At 54.2% G+C, this 20,182-nt stretch overlaps 1 protein-coding gene across 3 annotated transcripts in view; it reads left to right on the forward strand.

Annotated features, from left to right (window-relative positions):
- Positions 1 to 20,182, forward strand: part of ANO2 (anoctamin 2) — a 253,652-nt gene that overhangs the window by 8,952 nt on the left and 224,518 nt on the right. For all 3 annotated transcript variants that reach the window (XM_032473471.1, XM_032473473.1, XM_032473472.1), the window contains exon 3: positions 754 to 1,080. In XM_032473471.1, the coding sequence (XP_032329362.1) occupies positions 754 to 1,080 (327 nt within the window). The remainder of the gene's footprint in view (positions 1 to 753; positions 1,081 to 20,182) is intronic.

The raw sequence follows: 20,182 nt of genomic DNA on the forward strand, positions 1-20,182 counted from the left end.
CGAGGCAGCTGGGTATCAAATCAGTAATAAACAGAGAAACACCCAGAGGGGAGGCAGGTCCCTCCCCGACTCCGCCTCGTTCTTTCTCCTCTTCTCTCAGCTCCCATCTCTGGGAGTGGACGTGAGTGACTGCTGTGGTCTTGGGTAGGGTCCTCACCAGTGGCTGGAGAGGAGGAGGAGGAGGATGTGGGGCTGTGAGGGGCAGAGGGCACAGTGAATCTCCGTGGGGTGGGGTGGGCTAGGCGACTAGAAATTGGCTTTTGTTCCAATGGATCCAGAGAGCCTGCCGGTGAGTACTATGTGTTTGCAGGCGGCGGGTGCAGATCTGCAGGAAGGTGGGGTGCCTGTCGTGCGGGCGGAGGGCCGTGTGTGGAAGCGCACCCGGGTGATGCGTACGTGCCCAGATGTGTGCGGAAGCGCGGGGCTGTGCGCATGTGCGGGCGGGGGCTCTGTGCGTGGAGGCCGGCGGTGGGATGTGCAGGGTTCGTGCAGCGTGTGCATCTGGGTACGTGAGTGTGCGCGTGCGCGTGCGCGGGGGCCCGCGGGCCGGGGCCGCGAAGCGCTGGCTGGAGGCTCTGAGCGCCGGCCCTGGCCGTGGCCGATGAACTCGGGCCCCTGCGTCCTTTCCCTGGGGCAGCGAGGGCCCTGGTTCCCAGTCTGCACCCCTGGGCCCAGAGCACAAGGTCGGCCACCCGGGTCGCTCGCCCCTCCCTCACTGGGCCTCACCGCCCGTGTCCCGGCCTCTCTGACCAGGTCATCAACAACTACCTGGACGCCAGTGAGCAGGTGTCCTCGGAGGCCCGTCTCAGCCGCATGCACTTCCATGACAACCAGAGGAAGGTGGACTATGTGCTCGCCTACCACTACCGGAAACGCGGGGCGCACCCCGGCCACGGCTCCCCTGGCCACGCGCTGGCCGTCATCTCCAATGGCGAGACGGGCAAGGACCCCCGCGCAGGGGCTCCCGGTGACATTGACCTGGGGCCGCTGGACACCCTGGAGGAAGAGAGGAAGGAGCAGCGGGAGGAGTTTGAGCACAACCTGATGGAGGCCGGGCTGGAGCTGGAGAAGGACTTGGAGGTGAGTCCAAGAGGGTGGCCCAGGGGGTGGGGCGGGATGGCCCTGCGGACTGGGCTCCTGGTGATCAGTGTCACCTGCAGGAAGCCTTGGCTTTTTTTCTGGCAGGTGGCTTTTTTCTTTTATTTTGGTGGACAAACCAGATTGTCTTGTTCAAGGACTTGAGGAAGAGTTTTGAGGTCCCAGGTGGTGGTGGAGGAGGCAGGGACATGCTTTGTGTTCTGTGGTCCTCGGCTTCGTCAGAGCCAGAAGGCAAGGCGTTTCCTCCTGGCTCGCCATCCTGTGATGGTTTCCTTGGGCTGAAGCCCTGGTTTCATGTTGAACTTTGGATGAAAATTCCTCTATAGAGGACTTATCTCAGTAAGGGATGTGCTTGCCTGGGGCCCCCAGGAGGTTGGTTATTTGGGAACTGACATCAGACGTATTTCATCAGCTTGTGAGCTGTATGTATTCTCCTCTGATCAGTAGGCAGCCTAAGGAAATACATTTATCAACATATCTATCCATCCATCCATCCTTCATTCACTTCTCCATTTCTCCATATCACAATGATCCTTTAAAGATGATCTGCCCTTGCCATCCCCTCCAAAACCGTCTCCTGCCCCTCCCTCCCTCCCCCGTCTGCTCTGCTTAAATGCTGCCTCCTTCTAGACATCTTCCCTGACCGTCTTAGATGAAGTTCGCTCACCCCCATCTCTCAGTCCCTTGACCCTGCTTGATGTCTCTTCATCATACTTATCATCTGAAATAACACGGTAGACTTACTTGTCGTTCATCTGTGCCCCTACCGGCTCCGTAAAGGCAGGGGTCCTGTTTGGTTCACTGCTGTATCCTCAGCCCCTGGCACGGAGTCTGGCACATAGTAGGAGCTGAACAAGTGTTAGTTGAATACATATGTGACGTCCCTGGGCCTCAGGTTCCTCATCTGCAAAATAATGGTACACCCACTGGGTCGTTAGACAGGGCAATGGGAACATCTCACATAATGTCTGGTATACAGTAGGTGCTCAATAAACACCCATTATGGTGATAGGAAAAAGGTGTCATGCTGAGGGTTGGGGTGACATTCTCATCAGAAACCTGTTTTGTTAGATTCACGTTAATGCCACCCCTGAACTGGAAGGGATCCCGGAGGTCATTCATCCGTTTTTCTGTCCCCAGGAGGGCGTGTGGCCTGGCTCAGGCCCCTGTGCTGACCTGTGCTGCTTATCCAGACTCTCACCAGGGGCCCCGCCTCTCTCTAGTCTTTCTGCCAGTGTAGGGACGTGTGCTCTTTTAGGGCCACTTGGGGCTGCCTTGCTGTGAGGGTGCTTTCCCTTTTGGGAACCCAAAGCTCTCTTGGTGCCTCTGATGGGGTCTGGTGGGAAGGTTTCTCGAGGTAGTGGTGTGTTTTGAAGGCTGTACAAGATGCTTGTGGCATGACCCCTGTGAGAGGCTGTGGGCCAGGCACCTTCTCTGGGTGTCAGGGACTCAGGGAGCATCGGGGAGTGGAGGCCTGGGCCTCGGGTGGCTGCTGAGCTGGGGAACAGCATCCTTCTCCAGAGGTGGACTCGGGTCTGAATACAGGTGTTCACAGCCCAGGTCTGGCGCCTGCCAGCCTCACGACCTTGGGCAAGTGACTCAGTCCTTTTGAGTCGGAGTTTCCTTGTCTGTAAGAATGGAAAACAATACATTTTTCATTGGGTTGCGATGAAGATGAAACAAGACAGCTAAGTAAAGTGTCTAGAACAGTAACCGTGAGGAAGAGTTACTGCTGTTGTTATTATGTACAGTTGCCAGATTCAGCAAACGGAAATTCAGGGTGCTTATTTCAATTTGAATTTCAGATCAGTGATAAATGATTTTTAGCATAAGTGTGCCCTATGTAATATTGGGAACATGTCCTAAAAATGATTGGTCTGGGAGGGAGCATGTGGTTAGCATGCACGAGGTCCTGAGTTCAATCCCCAGGACCTCCACTGAAAAAACTAAATAAACAGACCTGATTACCGCCCCCCCCCCGCAAAAAAAGCCTAAAAAGAAAAATCTATTGGTCTGAAATTCAAATGTTACTGTCCTTGTACCTTTCACTACTTCTGCGAAGCATCCCCGCGATGTTCGCTGCCCTCCGGCACGTTTTATTGTAGGTTGCTACTGGATTTTCCTGCCTTCGGCTGGGAATTAGGAGGGACCAGAGGTAGCTCTTAGGACTGACCAGTGTGGGACGGGGGCGTGGAGCATGCCCTGGACTGTTGTCGCTGTTGTGTAACTGCCAAAAGCTCCCCCCTCCCACCCCCAACTCCGGCTTCAAGGCCTAGTGAACTCTTCTTTCCTGGGGTGTCCCCAAGCTACTCAGCCTCCCCCAAGTCCCCTCTGTCACCAGAGTCTCCACCTCTCACGTAGCCGTTGTGTCTTACTGTCTCGCAGTGTTTTCTTTTTCTCCCTCTCTTTTCTAAAAGTATTCGTTTGGGCAACTCTGATGCAAAGAGTTGAGTCAATCACAGTTCTCAGTCACGACGCGGACGTGTTATTACCACTGGTCTGCACGCGGACCTTCTTGTCGCTCATTTAAGTTCCCTCTGCCCTTCACTGCCTGCTCCCTCCGCAGGCGACACTGCCTTGTGTTTCTGGAAATGTATAGTGTCTTTTTCTGCTTTATGCAATTTTTTTCATCAAAACAATAGACTTTATTGTTTAGAACAGTTTCGAATTTGCAGAAAAACTGGACAGAGAGTCCGCCTCTCCCGTGTACCCAGCTTCCTCTGTTATTAACAGTAACGTCTACACGGACATGGTACCTCTGTCACAGTCAGTGAGCCAATGTGGATACGCTGGCATTAACTAAGATGCCTACTCTGTTCAGATTGCCTTAGTTTTTACCTCCTGTCCTTTTTCTGTTGCGGCCCGGATCCCATATTCTGTGTAGTTGTTGGGTCTCCTTAGGGCTCCTCTTGGTGGCGATGGTTTCTCCAAACTGTTCGCACTTTTAATTTTCCTGAGAGGCACTGAGTTTTACAGCCATTCTGCTTCTTACCCTTTCCCCTCTGCGCTTTTTCAGACCATTCACCTTCTGCACATGCATCTGATCCATTTCTTTCCCTAATGGGTGATCGCTAGTCTGCCTCATCACTCCCCTCACGATCGTGGGCACCCAGGTTGCCTCCAGCTGTGTTGCCTTTCAGTCCAGCAAGGTTGAGAATGAATTGTCACCTCCTTCTGGACCCTGGTCCCATGATCTTCTCCACCAGCCCCCAAGCCATGCTGGTGATAAACGCTGGTTAGAGCTGGAGACCGTGAGGGTCTGCACAACTTTCTGGGGACCTGTTAGGGTCTGAACGATTCTTCTCTGTGTCAAGATGCCCAGCCTCTGGCCTTGAGCAGCAGCCTGGAACGGGCCCCTCACAGGTGTGGCGACATTGTTCGGCTGCACCTGGTGGCCGTCTGGGGAGCAGGTGCAGCCGCCCCACCTGCTCCGCCGTCCCCGCTCTTCTGGGCTGGGTTCTGGTTTCTCTTTGATTTTAAGACAATGGAGAGGAAGTGGCGCTTCTATCAGAGATCCCTTAAAACTATTCCCTCAGCCTTTCAGATGAAAAGAACTTCGTACACACCAAACCCTGGCTGATGGAGTATCGTGGGATTCATTTTGGACCCTGGTTGGTGTCTAGACGTGCTTTAGACAGGAGAACTGGTACCTCACCTTGCGTTTGGTGTTTCGCTTTTCATTTGGTGTGTGTATGTCCACGTGTTGACATTGCACATGTTTGTATTTTCCAGACTAGTCAGTGTCTATTGGATGACTAGACCACAGTTTGCTCTGTTTTCTTATGTTTGGCCAGTTGATTAGAATTTCATCTGAAGACCTAGTGGGGATGCCTGTGGGTGACAGAGGTCCCTGCATCCTCACTGCCAATTTGCATAAACGAGGGCCTCCTGTTTGGAGTTGGGCGTCGCTGCCAAACGGGAGGCTAATGCAGGCAGTTGAGGGACTCGCCCAGCCTTGAGCCTCCAGGCAGCCTGTAGAGTCGGTGGGCTGAACAAGGCCTCCCATGACCCACCTCCTCCCGACCCCCTGCCCTGACCCAGGGAACCGGAAGGACAGAGGCAGAGACCCACATGCTTGGGTGGCACCGTGGGGAATCTCGGGGGTGGGTGAGCCCCCGAGGCAGGAGCGTGTGTTGCACTTGGTGGGCCGGGAGGGCATGTTTGTGGCCTTGTGTGTAAAGACCTTCTCCCAGCCCGCAGGCCCTGAAATTCCAGCAGGCATGGCCCCAAAACTTCATCTCGTGGGCCACTGATCATCCCAACTGGGAATGGGGAGAGGGCATTGCCGGGAGGCCTGGTGCCCCCTTGCTTGGTGCTGGCTCTCCTGGGATTAGGGCACCGGAGAACCGGCAGCAGAAGCTGCCTTTAATCAGCCTGGTCTGGCATCTCCGCAGGCCCAGGGGCTGCTCCCGGCAGAGTCAGGCATGGGGCAGGGGCGGAGTGCCCGCTGGGAGGCCCCAGGGGTCCATAGCTTCATGCCTTGGTGTTGGGAACCCAAGAATGGCCAGATTCCTGCTCTCTCTCTGCAGAGAGGAGACCCCCTCCCCAAAGGGCATAGGATGTCTCTGACACTGACTCCTCACTCACTCCACAGCCCTGATATCTGACGTCTCAACCCGAAGTACTGTGCCGAGCCAAAGGAGACACCTGGAGGACACTTGGGGGATGGGACTCATGACCTCCCAGTGGGGCTCATTTAGGAGGGGAAGGTGGTGGGCCGGGAAAGTCAGAACACTGCCTCACCTTCAAACTGGAGGCCACTGTTCTTGACCTTTGTCATCACCCCTCTTTCTCACCTCTTTTCCAGGAAGAGTTTTTTTTTAAGGCTCTGCATTATTTATTTATTTTATAAATTAATTTATAGAGGTACTAGGGATTGAACCCAGAACCTCACGCTTACTAAGCATGCCCTTTACCACTGAGCTATTACCCCTCCCCCTCCGAAGAGTTTTCACACATCTGATTAACAGCTGATGGGAACATCCGTCCTCCTAGGCCTTTGGACAGAGGTGGGGCAACTTTGAGAAATTGCTCTGTCTTTAGAGTGTGGTTTAGTTGGCAGCTTTAAGGAAGGAAGCCAGCCAGCTCTCCTGGGTGCCTTCTGAATCCCTTGTATCACGGGATTGCTTCCACTTGTGTGCCCTTCTTCAGACCCCACGAATATCCTGCCAGGCAGGTGTCAGTCCCATCTTTGTAAGGAGACCGGTTGCGAGGGGCTAGCTGCTCAGCCTCGGTGACACCCGTGAAGTGGCCCAGCTGGGATCTCAGACCTTCCAGGGGTCTTTGCCATCCCGGGGACGAGTGACGAGCCCTTGATGGCGGTTTCCTGTTCTGCCTTCCCCAGAATCACAGAGGTTCTCTGCAGGGGCCAGGAGTTACTGACCCAGAAAGGGACTGATTTAGGGGGCACCTTGTCCTCCTTAATAGAGGCCCATGGGGATCAGAGGAGTAACCGCCACCTGTCCTGGGCTTTTCGCCGTCCTGGAGGCTGCCCCAGGCCGGCCCTGGGTGACTGCTGCTCCTTACATGGTATCAGCCCGCAGCCCCGCAGATCAGACACCCAGAGCTGCACTGCCTTCTCTGACTCATAAAGAGCCTGTGTTGAAACAGCGTCTCCCAGCTCTTGCTTTGCAGGGAAAACGAGGACACAGGAGATTCCTGAAACCTTGGGGAAGCCTTGCTGCGTGCTTTTCTAGGGTGACAGTGTCCCCTGGAGGTCTTCCTGTCCGTGGCTCTGCCTCAGGCCCCGGGCAGGCTTCAGGTGCTGGAGTGAGGGGAGTGGTGTATTTCTATGGGGTGGGAGTCCCCACACCGCTGTTGACACCATTATGAGATGAGTCTGTTTCCTCCTTGGGATGGGACGGGGGTTTGCGTTCTTAAGAAAGGCTACAGGGAGCACACGGAGAACGCGAAGTCGGCGTTTAATGAGGCCCCAGTCCATCCCGTTTCTTGGTGATGCTCCCGGGCTGTCACAGGTGCGGGTGGCGGCCCCATGGCTGCCGGCTTGCGCTAATGACCGGGGAAGACGTGTTGATTTCCCCCCCGGCTTTGGACGTGTTCCTGTCCCACATGCCCCGCCCTGAAGCATCCCGCTGGAGCCTAGGGCCGCTCACCTGCCTCTTTCCAGCCCCTGGGGGACTTCAGGGAAGACGACAGAGACAGTCCCAGCAGCCCTGCCCTGGGGACCGCACAGCTGAGCGGAGCGGAGCAGGGCTGCGTGGATCTGGTCTCCGAGGGGAGGCCTCCGGGCAGCCTGGGGGTGGGGATCCAGAGAGAAGCAAGGGGGGCTCGTGCTCCCCAGCCTCTTCCAGCGACTCTGCAGGGGGGCGTTTGGCCGACGGGGTCACCCCGCCACCCAGATAAGCGCTGCCCTGCTGACGAAAGAAACTGGCCTAGTGGAGAGTGGGCCCAGGGGTTAAACAGAGGGGGAAGGGCTGGGGTGCAGCTCTTCCTCAAGTCTTTTACGCCTGGCGTCTTCCTTTGACTGGCAAGCTTCCAGTGGTCCTAGGATTCCTCAAAAGGAGGAAGGAGGGGGCTGGAAGGAGGTCCTGGGCTTTGACGGTCCTGTCCTCCCCTGCAGTGGCAGTGAGCAGGCATCAGAGGTTGACCTGCTTAGGGCTTCTGGCCTGTGCACCCCTTGCCTGGCATGTGTTTTGCTGGTTTCCTGTTACCAGGTGTGGTCTGTGAGGGATGAGGAAAGGGGGTCATGGGGATATTATAGCTGGAAGAGCTTGGAAGGGCTTGAGATGTCTCTCAATTCCGTAAGAGTGCGGGAACCGACGTCCAGGGGATGTGACTTGCCCAGGCTCACACTGCTGGTTATGCCTTAGGCACCCGAGATCCTGACTGCAGGGAGTCTGTGCGAACAGACAGGTCCAGGAGGTGAGCTCCTTCTGTCGGTTCCAGCTTCCGTGCGGCTGGGTGGCTGTCCCCCTGGGAGGCTGGGGTCTGGTGCTGTTGGATGACTGTTGGGGGTCTGTGGCTGGTTCTGCCTTGACGCTCTGCCACGCTGGTGGTTCAATATTCTGAGTATCACTTCTGCTTGTCCTTTCATTTGCATCCATCTCAGTGTTCGGTGACCAGAGGGTCTGGGGACAGTGGGTCCCCGTCCTGCTCGTCGTCCCTCTCACAGCAGTGCTGGGTATTTCTGGCTCTGAGACAAACGTGGAGGAAGGCCTTCATCTACTTGTCATTCGATAAGTTCAAAGTCTTTGTCAGCCAGACTCTGCTCGGGCAGTCACTTCAGCTGTAAAGACACCCAGAAGGAAAGCAGCTGCCAGAGGACACCCGCCTGGCTCTGTCTCTGCACCGCCCCCCCCCCCCCCCCCGCCTGCCTCTCATTTAGCAGACGCTCATCTACGAGGCGCCATGTCCTGGGCGGGGGAGCTGATGACACGGAGGGCCTCTAGTCTCTCAGGGGAAGCGGGCCTGAGCCCAGAGAGTCCCACAGTCAGGTCTGCAGATGTGGGAAGAGCGTGCTGGGAGAGGGGCCAACGGTCTGGGAGGCGGGGAGGAGCCTTCCCCCTGCCTGGAAGCTCTAGGCTATGTGACCTCCCCTCCCCCGGCCCCAGGTGCCCGGGGCCCAGCGGCTGTGTCCACTGCTCCCTGATCTCCAGGAAGGGTCGGCCCCCTGCAAGCTGGGATGCTGGGGAGGAGGTACAGGGTGAGGAAGCTTAGCTGACGTTAAGTGGTACATGTGGAGTCTTCTTTGAGCCTCTGAGGTCTAGAGACATCTGTTGGTTGCATCTGGTACTCAGTAGATGGTGAGGATGGTTCTGCACCCCCAGCCTTAAGTGTCCCCTTCTCTTCACTGCAGACAGGGTCTTCCTGCTCCCCGGGATCAGCTCATCAGGCTGCCCCGATTCCTTCTCTCTGGTGACCCCTGGGACTTTGTGGCAGCATCGGGGTTTTTAAACCTCGGTGGTTTTGTGTATAGAATTCATAAGCTTGGATGGTAGAAAACTGCACTTTCCCCCCCACCAACATTTAGCTGGAACACAGCATTTACTTCAGTTAAGGATATAGACACAGACCCACGTTACTGTGAGTCCCTGTGAGGCTGTCACCATGGAAGCCACACGTAGATTTGTATCATGGTGTGGTGGCCGTGCGAACCTCTAAGATCACTTCACTCATCACCATTGTGAAGCTGTGGCAGGTTTTAGATGTGCGGCTGGGTCTTGCTGTTTGATGAGTTGTTGGAGAAGCAAGTGTATCGCTGTGTCACAAGTTTGTACTTAAGTATTTTGATATCTTTGTTTCTATACATAGTGAGTCACCTCGTTATCCTGTGTAATTATTTTATGCATCTAAAAACATCCTGAGAAGGGATCCATAGGCTTCATCTGACCGTCCTAGGGCTTCAGACCCCAAAAAGGATTATGGCGCCATGAACACAACCCCGAACCTAGGAGAAGCTCAGGCAGTGAGTTGGATGACCACCCTGCCTGGCTGCCGTGTGGAAGGGAGATCAGATGAGGGCACCCACCAGGCTGCTCTCTGGAGGCTGCCCGGCTCGGAGAAGGTTCCCGAGGGGTCCTGAGGCAGCGGCATGATGTGCAGGGCCTGGTGACTGAGCGCACCTGTGGTGTCAGCCGGCCCCTCTGGGCTGCTCTGGGACTGCTTGGCTTGGTGCCCGTGGAAGCGTGTAGTTTGACCCATAATGTGCTTGAACCCAAGAAGGAAATGGAGCAGAAAGAAGGTTGGGCTGGGCACCAGAGCACCTGGGTCCTGGGTCCCGTGCTGCCACCAGCTGGCTTCTTTCTGGACCTCGACTTCCCCGCCTGGGAAAGGAGAAGGCTGGGCATACTCAGGGGTTCTCAAACTGTGCCTGAAAGTCCTGGCTTTCCGTGGCTTAGACTGACGTGGTCTCCGCTAACATAAAAATGGATACTGTTTTCTCCATGTATGAAAACACTGCACTGATAAAGATACTTTTCTCGATTTAAAATGGTTCCTACATAAAATTGTTCTTTTCCTTCAACCTGGCTGTTGTCAGTGAGTGATTATTGAGGGCACGGGAAGTGGATGAGACGCAGAAAAATATTCATGGGAAAACTGAGAATTGGCCATTCGTGTTTAATTTTGCATTTGGTTTTGGTTGTGATTTTCTGTTGTCTGTCCTGTAAGTTCTTCCACCCAAATGGTTCCCAGTTTGAATGTTGGAATTAAGCATGCTGGTGATTTAAGGACTTTTGTAAAGGGTTCTGCAGGGAGCACTGTGCCCTGGGCGGGTTCCCCCAGCTCCGGCGGATTTCCCGGGCTGAGCAGGGTGATGGCCTTTCTCCAGGAGAAATAATGTGCCTGTTTCCATCCAGGCCACAAACAAGCAGCAGATCCCCTGCATTGCCCGCCTTCCCTGTTATGTGCTCCAGGACTAGCAGGGAGGACCAGCCGCTGGTTCAGCAGGAGCAAGAGGAAGACGAGCTGGCAGCAGTGTCAGCTAATTGTCAGCCGTGTCACTATCTGCTGCAGTGGACAGTGCCCGGTGGAGACCCCACCTGCCCTCGTCCCTCCATCCCTCCCGACTTGCCTGGGGGCTCAGTGAGGCCGGCGCCTGTCTGTCTCCCTGGCAAGTTTCAAGAAATTGATGAGTGTGGCTTAGGGGCACCTCGGGAACCCTTGGTCCACTGCGTTGTCTTCCAGAACGTGGTCACCGTCCCTCGGGCATCGCTGGTCTGGGAGCCTCTCTGCTGCATCCCACCCCTACGGCCGGCAGCTCGACTCTGCAGCTCAGCAGCCAGAGGGCCTGGGTGGGGCCTGGACTGGGGACCACTCGTGTTCCTGTCGCTGTCTTGTTGAGTTTCCGCGGGGGATCTGTTGCTTCAGGCGTCGGTCTGGGGGGCTGGGGGGGGGTGTGTCTGGCCGTAGATGGCCTCCCTCCTCTCTGAGCTCTCTGGCCCAGGGAGCTTACACTTAGCTCATCCTCAGGCCCTTGGAGGGCCCAGGCTTCCCAGGCCGCAGGGAGGGCCTGTGGGTTTAGCACCTTCTCGGGATCAGGAAGTCAGAAGGAGTGGAATTCGGAGAGTGTGCTGTTCGGTTGTTTTCTTTGTCAAGTGCAGACACGGGAACCCCTAAAGGCTTCGGAGCTGAAGCCGGAGCCCCAGAGTTTGTGCAAGTTTGCTGCTGGCTCCCTGCCTACCCTGCCCGGGTAGTCCGTGGTCACGGCGCTTTGCCACGTGTGGTCTCGCCGTGCGCCCTGGAATTGGATGGGGTACATTCAGACTGAGCCGGCCGGGGCCTGTGAGCAGGGCTCCCAGGCAGAGCGTAGAGAACTCGGGGGGAGCTCTCTCCTGCCCGTCACCGGGGTGTCCCTGGTGGCAGCAGGTAGTGGGAAGAGCCCCGGGTGCAGAGGGCAACAAGCTAGGTCGCTGATGTGGCCTTCGCCACGCCAGGTCCGTTTCTTTATCCGAGACCTGCAGCCGCACCTGCTGTGGGTGAAGGTACCTCGCACGTTGCAGGATGCCCTGGAATGAGGTGCCTTCATTTCCCCAGGTCTCGGTAGGGATGGCGTGGGCTCTGCCTGGGGCCCAAGGTGGCTCTCCCACCTGCCACATGTTGCTTTAATTTTCCGATATTTTTACCCTCCCTGTGAGCTGAGTTGAATTTCCCTCACACTCTCTGTATAAAGGAACGTGCTAATGTGTGGCTTAGGCCTCCCAGAAGGGAGGAGTGGTGGGAGCTCACTGTCTAGTCAGGGAAATGAGATGCAGTCAGGAAGGCACGGATGCCGATTGCTTATTTTCTGGGTTCCTCTGGCAAAAGATCTCACAATTTCCATTATTTTAATACTGCGATCCTGATTTTGAACACCACTCCTTGCTGGTTTCATGATTTTAGGCATACCCGTTTACCATTTATACTGTTATTTGCTGAATGTTTTGGTTAAGTTAGTTCACTTTTTAAACTTACATTTATTTTAAAATGAGATATTATAAGTTACCATCCGTGGAGCACCAATGCCACCTGCCAATAAACAGCAAATAGCTACAAAGATAAACCACAACAGAAACACAGTAACATCACTCATTTCTGGCTGGAGGCTGCTGGCTGCGCTCTTGGTTGAGAAGGAAGCTCATTATGTTGTACACCTGAAACTAATATAACATTCTAACATAAATGTCAATTACACCACAATTAAAAAATAGAATAAATGATTAAAAAAATAAGGAAGGTTAGGAAGCGCCAGAGAGGTTAAAGATACGTTGACACCAAATGGAGCCTTTATCTTTTCAGGATAATTGAAAGGGGACTAACTTTTTCATTATTTAAAACTGTTCTGTGATGCTCTGTCCATCATCTAACGCTCCCTGTACTTGGGCAGAGCTACCGAAACACTTAGTGCACCCTCGGGAGTTTCACTTGTCTTCGGATGGATTGAGGACTTGGAGAACAGGGACTGTTATGTCTTCCCTTTTTGTTTGCACACAGTGTGGACACATAGTAGATACTTAACAGCCTTTGCTGAGGCAGTCCGAAGCACAACGCGTAGCAGGCTGTGCGCTGCAGGGCTGCTCGAGGAGGGGGCAGTCCCCAGGAGCTGGAGTTGGCAGGGAAGGCTTTCCCACGAAGTTGGAATCCTCTCCCTTTCCCCGGGTCCCGCCTGCACGCTCAGCAGCCTGGAGCCCTGCCCGCGTTTCCTCCCGCTCCTGTCCAGTGAGCCACTCCCATTCCTGCCTCTCCTCCTGCCCCAGCTTCCCCAAGCAGGGGAGGAAATGCCAGAGCCCTCTGCAGCTGCTCAGAGCCACCCACCCCAAGGAGCGGGCAGAGGGGGACAAAAACCAGAGGAGAGAGCGTGCACCTGTGGGGCAAACCTGAGTCCTTCAGGCTGCCCTCAGGTGCAGCGTGGAGGGGATGTTGGGGACCTGCTGCGGGAGGAGGTTGAGCCCTGGCGGTTGTCAGTGGTTTTTCCGTTTTTTTTCCCCTGTCTTCCCATCCTCCCTCCCTCTCTGGTTCTCTCCCTCTGGCCCTGGGACCTTGCTTTCGTCCCATCACCAGAAATCTCCTTCTCAGCGTTGCCAGGAACACCTGTCCTCTCCCTCCCACCACGAGGGCCTTGGGAATCGGGACCCTTCTCTCCCTGAGCATCTCCTGCTGCTTTCGGAGGAGTCAGTCATGACAAAAACACTTCTACTGTTCTAGGCACATAAAGCAACTCATTCCATCCTTGTAACAATCCTGTGGAGGATGTGCTGTGAGTGCCTTTATTTTTCAGGAAAGAAAACTGGGTTACTTGGTCAGAGTCCCGGCCAGTGCCAGTAAGGGATTCAGACCCTGCGTCTGAGTCTCAGTCACTGCAGCCCCCCACCCCCACCCCAGGGGTAACGCTTCTGCCTCCCTAGCTTGGTGTGGGGACGGGGAGTCCTTTGTCTCGCCGTCGGGGCTGTCAGCCACCAGCGCAGGTTCAGGAGAGAAGGGAGCCTCTGATCTTGAGAGTGTTCTCTCCTCGCCTCTCTGCTCTGTCTCCCCTCTTCCCTGATGAGGTGGGCGTTCACGGGTTGGGGAACGGCTAGATCCCTGCAGATACCTTTAGTTACCCACGCGCTGTGTTTGTGGCAGGAATCAATCTTCTCGGGGCCACCCTTGAGGCAGTCAGGTGGATCCAGAGCCAGCAAGCGCGGTGAGAGGCGGCTGGGGTTCCCGGGGTGTGTGTCTGGAGGTGACTCTGCAAGGCCTGGAGAGAGAATAGGTGCCGTGGTGCACAGGGCAGTGTGGTGTCCGGAGCCACTTTGGGGCCCCGGCAGGGAGGACAGTAAGCCATCCTGGAATGTCCGCTGTCAGCTCCCCCTGGGAGCAGGGCTGGGAGGAGCCCTGCGCATGTGGACCGCCCGTACCTGCCCACGGGCGTCAGCAGGGATGGTGGCAGGACTCCTTGTCCTGGGCGCTCGGCCCCGTTTTCTGTGGCATATCCTGTCTGGTTCTCCCATCTTTTTCCCTCTTTCACATCACTCTCAGGTCTTTCATTCAGACCCCTCAGTGCGGCCTGGCTTTGCATTTTAAATAAGAATCAAAGCTTTAGGTGATGGTGGTGTACTGGGCACCGGCAGATGGATCAGGGCCTGGGAAATCATGCCGTATCAACCCTTTCCTGTTTTGAGGACCATGGCCCCAGACAGACCTCCCTCCTTCCTGTACCTCTGCCTTCATAAGCTCCTTGCATTGGAGCCCACTGCCCACCCAGCCAGGCAACATTTGGGATGGAGAGCCCCTTGTGTGCGGATGAGGAGGAGGATGATGGTGTGGTCAGCACGCTTGGGGAAGTCAATGTTTAGTGAAGGGAACAGAAGGCAGACAGTTTCTCACTGTCACGCAGAGTGACCTGTAAATGTTCAGGTTATTCCATGAAGGGGCACGAATGGAGGGCGAGCGGTTAATCTGCTCACAGCCTCCTGCATTCTGGGTCATCCCCGCCTGCCATTAGGATGTGCAGGAAATGGAAGATAATGCAGTCATTAATCTCGACCTGAGCCAAGCTGAACCAGAAGGATTCACTGGGGTCCTCCTCCCCCAAACACAGAGTGTGAGGCCCTCCAGGACCGAGGGGCAGTGGTGGATTGTTGCTGCACTCACCTCTGCTGGTTTTGGGAACCGCATGTTGTCTGCACAGACCCGTTGCCCACGTATCTGCGTCTGCGCACATCCTAGCTACAGTGACTGGAACCAGGAGGGGCGGGGCTGGAAGGTTTCCTGGAGGAGAAAATCTTAGTGTAAAGTCGGGTTGGAATCCCAGCTCAGCCACTAGGCGATGCATAGCCGTGGCCAAATCGTGTGATGCCTCCGACCGCTTTGGTCTCCTCATCTGATGCCCATCGGGGGGTACTTGGTAAGTTGCCAAGGAAACAAAGGATTAAATGAGAGAACATAGGTCGGAGAGTCTAGAGTGGAGCCTGGTAGGTACCAGAAGCTCCGTATAGTTACCATTCTAGTTCCTTCACCTCAGGTCCCAAATCCGTAAAAGTCTTCTGTCTTTTGCTGATCTTGACCTGTCTGTAAGCGAGCTGTACTCTCCCACTCTAATTACTCCCATCCCTCTTCTGACCTGGTTTCATGGACCGGCATTAGACTCTAACACCTGCCAGTTGTCCAGATGCCCTGGAGACCGCCCCCCCCCCCCCCGCCACCGACTTCTAAGAGCTTTTTTCTTTTCTTTCTGGAGTCTCTGGAAAGTTTGCCCCAGAGCTAGGACCCAGTATCAGATACCTCCCCAGAAGGCTGACTGGTCCCCAGGAGGACGCACCCAGAAACACGGGGACATTTGCACGATCAGTCATCCAACTGCAAGCCCTGGTCCGAGCTACAGGTCTCGCCTACTACACTGAACCCCTGCATTTAAAATTCTCATTGCATTTTAAGTGTATTAATGTAGCTTGTTACAGAGTCCTTTTTTCAAAGTGAAAAAATGCAGCCTAATTTATCTGCTTTCTAAACCTGCGCTTCCAAATCTCATTTGATTGAAGCGAGACACACCTCCACCTTTCTCAGGGCGCCTCAGTGAGCGATGCGGTGCACTCGACAGCCCGAAGCACCATGGAGCCCATGAACCTAACGGAGGAAGAGAGAAGATAAACTGCCTCTGTTGCTTGCTTGTGCAGTGTCTCAAAACTCAGGAGGGAAGTTCTTCTTGAGGTCTAGCCTAACTCCCTCCAGAGCAACCATACGTTGGTGAAGGAGCAGGTTAGATGGTGTGCATTTGATTAGCCCCACTGGGTCTGAAGTCCATGGGGATTTGTCTCAGGAGCCTCATTGTGAGCCTCCCATGTCCTAGGCCATGGAGCCCGCGGGAGGATTGGAAAATATCTTCCTTGTGAGGCTGAGGAGCGGGGAGCCTGGCCGTCTGCAGGTTGGAGCTCTTTTCCCAGCCTGGTCTCAGGCTCAGGATGGGTCACATGACTTTCCGCAGATCTTAAGTTTCAGTGTTTTCAATTGGTTTGGGTTCCTCCACCTCCTGTCTCCTGTGGCATCTACAGGCAGGTCAGCTTGCTGTTTTCTGCAGGATCTCATGTTCCTTGGTGGACGGCATGGGATGTCTGAAGGTCACCTGGGCCAGGCCCCTGCCTCTGGGACAGGCTTCCTGTGTCCCGGTCCTTCAGACATCTTCCCAGGGATTTCTCCATCACCTTGGATAATCTCTTCCTCTGCTCTGTAGCAACAAGGTTCTTTCCAGAGTCTGACTTGAACCTCTCCTGCTGCCATCTCTACCCCTTGGTCCACTTAGCCCTGGCCTCTGGGGAGCAAAGAGCAGCTGCTCAGCCCCACCCCTGTTCCTTCCTTGTTCTTGTTGGGGTATCACCTCCATGCATCCAGCTCCGAATCCCCCAGCAATTTCTTTGTCACTAGATCACATTGCGCGCTCCTGTCCAAGTGCTGTCTGGCCGCTTCCTGTTCCAGGCGTCTCCCTCCCACCTGAGTATTTGTGTTTCTGATTATTTATCCCCAGATGCAGCAGCCGCATTTTTCCAGGTTGAATCTGCTCGTTGTTACTTCCTGCCCGGCTCTGCTAACATCTCCAGGTCCCCTTTGCAGTCGCCGCTGCCTCAGGCTTGCTGGGCGTGGAAACGTGGGTTTCCAGCCTTCGGAAAGCAGACCATGTGGGGACTGGGATGGGGACAGCCGGTTCCCCTGCCTAGGGGGCCCCGCCCAGAGTGAAGTCCGGGACTCCCCAGGAGAAAATCTGAACAGATGAGCTTGGAAAGCCATCGAGCACTGCCAGCAGGGGGGCGACCGCCCGAGCCTGTCCCAGCTGTCGGGCCTTCTCGGGGGTCCCCAGGGCTGAGAACAAGGAGACGCCTTCCTGCCCTCTTGGCCTCGGCCCTTTCCAAACAGCCGTCGCCAGTTTTAATTAAATACTCAGCAGATGAAGCCATGAGCCCCAGAAGGGGGGATCGGGCCGCTTCCTGTCCGGGGAGGGGCCCGGGCCAGGGTGGCAGGGGCCACCAGTGAAATGCAGAGGGGGAGTCAGCGCTCCCCCGATTCTTTTTGCAAAGGCTGCATTGATTTTATTTCAGTTTTTTAAAATTTCTATCTTATTTCATTGTCAGCTCCGATGACTCAGAAAGTCAGAGCTGGAAGGGACCTTGGAGAGTCTTTCCTGCTTGCTTCATTTTATAGACGGAGGCCCATGGAAGTTTGAGAACTTTCTCAGGTTCGCGAAAGCGCTTCCAGTGGAGGGGTGCTAAGTGTTCGGCGTGGCTGGGGTTAGTGTCTGGGGCTGCATCTGGACTCTCTTTTGTTCCATTGGTCTGTTTGACTGTCCTTGTGCTAGTATCTAATATCCCATCGTAAGCACTGCATTTATAATGAGTAACTCACACTTGCAAAGCTGTTTTTACTTATTGTTTCTGGTTCTTAATCTCTTGGTCAAACTCCTTCAGTCTGCCTTCTGTTCTCATCACTCTACCCCAGATACTCTTATATAGATGGCCAGTGTCCTCGACTTGGTGCTAAACCTAACAGAAATTTTTTGGTTCTCAGATTCCTTAACCTTTTGGCAACATTCAGCACAGCTAACCATTCCTTCCTCTTTTGGGGGTGAGGAGGAGGTAATTAGGTTGATTTATGTGCTTAATGGGGTGCTGAGGACTGAACCCAGGACCTCGTGTGTGCTAAGCACGCGCTCTGCCACTGAGCTGAGACGTGCGCTCCCCTCCCCTGTTCCTTCCTCCCTGAAGCGCCCTGTGCCCGCCTGCGTTCTCCCCGGCTTCTCTAGTTGTGCCTCCAAATTCTTCTCGGCTGGGTTATCCTGCTCTAATTGATTTTTAAATATTGAGCTGCTTCAAATCCTACTTCCAGGTTCTCTTCTCTTACGTTTACTCTCAAGATGATTTCTTTTATTTACAGCATGTCTGCTGCCATCTTTAGGGTAAGGGAGCTCCCAAACTTACATCTCTAGCTAGAATGTCCTTCAGAGCTTGAAATCATGGGTTGGCTCCTTCAGGGTTTTTCCCCTCTGGGGATTTCTTCCTGAGATACGTATTTTTTTAACCCAGAATTTTTTACCCTCTGACCTCGTCTCTGTTCCATCATCCAGTGTTGCCCCAGTGAGACCAGCTCGAAGCGCACCTTGCTCTGGCCTCTGGACTGGCGTGAGGCTGCCAGCATCTCAGGGCAGCCGGCGCACTAAAGGAATGAACCTGTGGCCACAGGAGTCCTTGCCACCTTCCCCAGACCCCCGGGGGGAATTTTCCATGCTGCCAAGGACTCAGTACTGGTGGGAATTATCACCTCTGGGAAGAACTGGTTTTCCCAAGATGCAGGTCTAGGCAGGGGAAAAAAAAAAAAGAGAGGAATTTTAAGCCCCAGAGACCAAAGACCAGAGGCGGCGCACACCTGATGAGTCCTGTTCTCCACCTGAGTACCTGCCTTCGCTTGTTCACAGACACACTGCCTCTGATTGTCTTGCGTTTCTGAGCCCCAGGGGCCTGCATCATTTGCACAACTGCCATGAATCCTCCAGGCCACCAGGAGGCAGGAAAGAGCCTTGGGGGGGGTGCTTTGCTAAGTGAAACCCGACACGTCGCAAAGACATAACGTCCCCTTCAAAGAAGGGTTTACTTCTCAATCAGGCACTGACCTAAAAGACTTCTTCTCCCCCTCTACTCACGAGCCCCACTTTGTCCTTCCTGGGTTGGCTGTCCGTCTGGTGGCCAGCACACCCCACTGTAGCCCATTTGATGTGACAGAGGGTTGTGTATAGAAGAGGGGACACGGTCCTGGCTCCCAGGAGGAGGAGATAAAGACACTTATCTTACAGTTTGCAAGCCCCATCTTGTGGAGCTGTCCTGAGTCCTCCTGCCTGGGCTCCTGGACTCTTGTGCATGGACCCACATTTTAGCAGGTCTCTTCTTGGAGGGCGACCAACTGTGTGTCCTACTGTTCCCTGGCTCCATGTAAGCTCTTTGGGGGCAGGGATCGTGGGGACCCAATCTCTGCATCTTCAGGCACAAGCGGTGTAGAACGGTGGCCAAGCACTCTTGGCGTCGGGACCAGACAAACCTGGATTCAAATCCCTGTGTGACCACCAAAAGCTTTCTTTTTCTTTCTCTTTAAGACTTTGCCTTTTCATACATGCACCCTAATGTTCATAGCAGCACTATATGAACGATAGCCAAGACGTGGGAACAACAGATAACTGGATAAAGAAGCTATGGTACATTTATACAATGGAATACTACTCAGCCATAAAAAGAACAAAATAACGCCATTTGCAGCAACATGGACGGACCTGGAGATTGTCATTCTAAGTGAAGTAAGCCAGAAAGAGAAAGAAAAATACCCTATGATATCACTTATGTGTGGAATCTAAAAAGAGAAAAAAGACACTAATGAACTTACCTACAAAACAGAAACAGAAACAGACTCACAGACATAGTAAACAAACTTATGGTTATCGGAGGGAAAGGTGGTGGGAAGGGATAAATTGGGAATTTGACATTTGCAAATATTAACTACTATATATGAAACATGAAAACCAAGTTCCTTCTGTACAGCACGGGGAATGATATTCAATATCTTGTAGTAACCTACAATGGAAAAGAATATGAAAACAAATATATGTATGCACATGCATGACTGAAACATTGTGCTGCACACCAGAAATTGACACATTATAACTTGATTATACTTCAATTGAAAAAAAAGACTTTGCCTTTTCATTAAAAATAAAGAAGTGGAGCCATCAGCAGTCCCTGCCCCACAGAGCTTCTGTGAGGGTCCTAGAAGGTGATGCTGTAAAGAGCTCCGAGCTCTGCTTGGCATATTGCAAGGGCTCAGAGAAGTTCGTTCCTCTGTCCCTTCTCCCCACCCTCCCTTCCTTCCAGGGCATCACCTGGTACTCGGCACAGAGAAGGTGCACAGAAAACAGGAGTTCAATGACTAAGAAAGTAGCTGAAGGAAAAAAACCAACTGAAGCCCAGCGAAAGGGCTCGCTAGGGTAGTCACCCCTCATTTCCTCTGAACACAGCGGGCGATGTCTGCAGAGCAGTGGGACTGGCCCCTGGGGGTCAGAGCCCCGTCGTGGCAGCAGTGGGTTCTCAGGGCCCGGTTGTGAGTCATCTGCCTCGAGTCATACATTTTTACTGAGGGTGCT

The sequence above is a fragment of the Camelus ferus genome, chromosome 34 (assembly GCF_009834535.1).
Source record: "Camelus ferus isolate YT-003-E chromosome 34, BCGSAC_Cfer_1.0, whole genome shotgun sequence".
Taxonomy (NCBI): Eukaryota; Metazoa; Chordata; class Mammalia; order Artiodactyla; family Camelidae; genus Camelus; species Camelus ferus.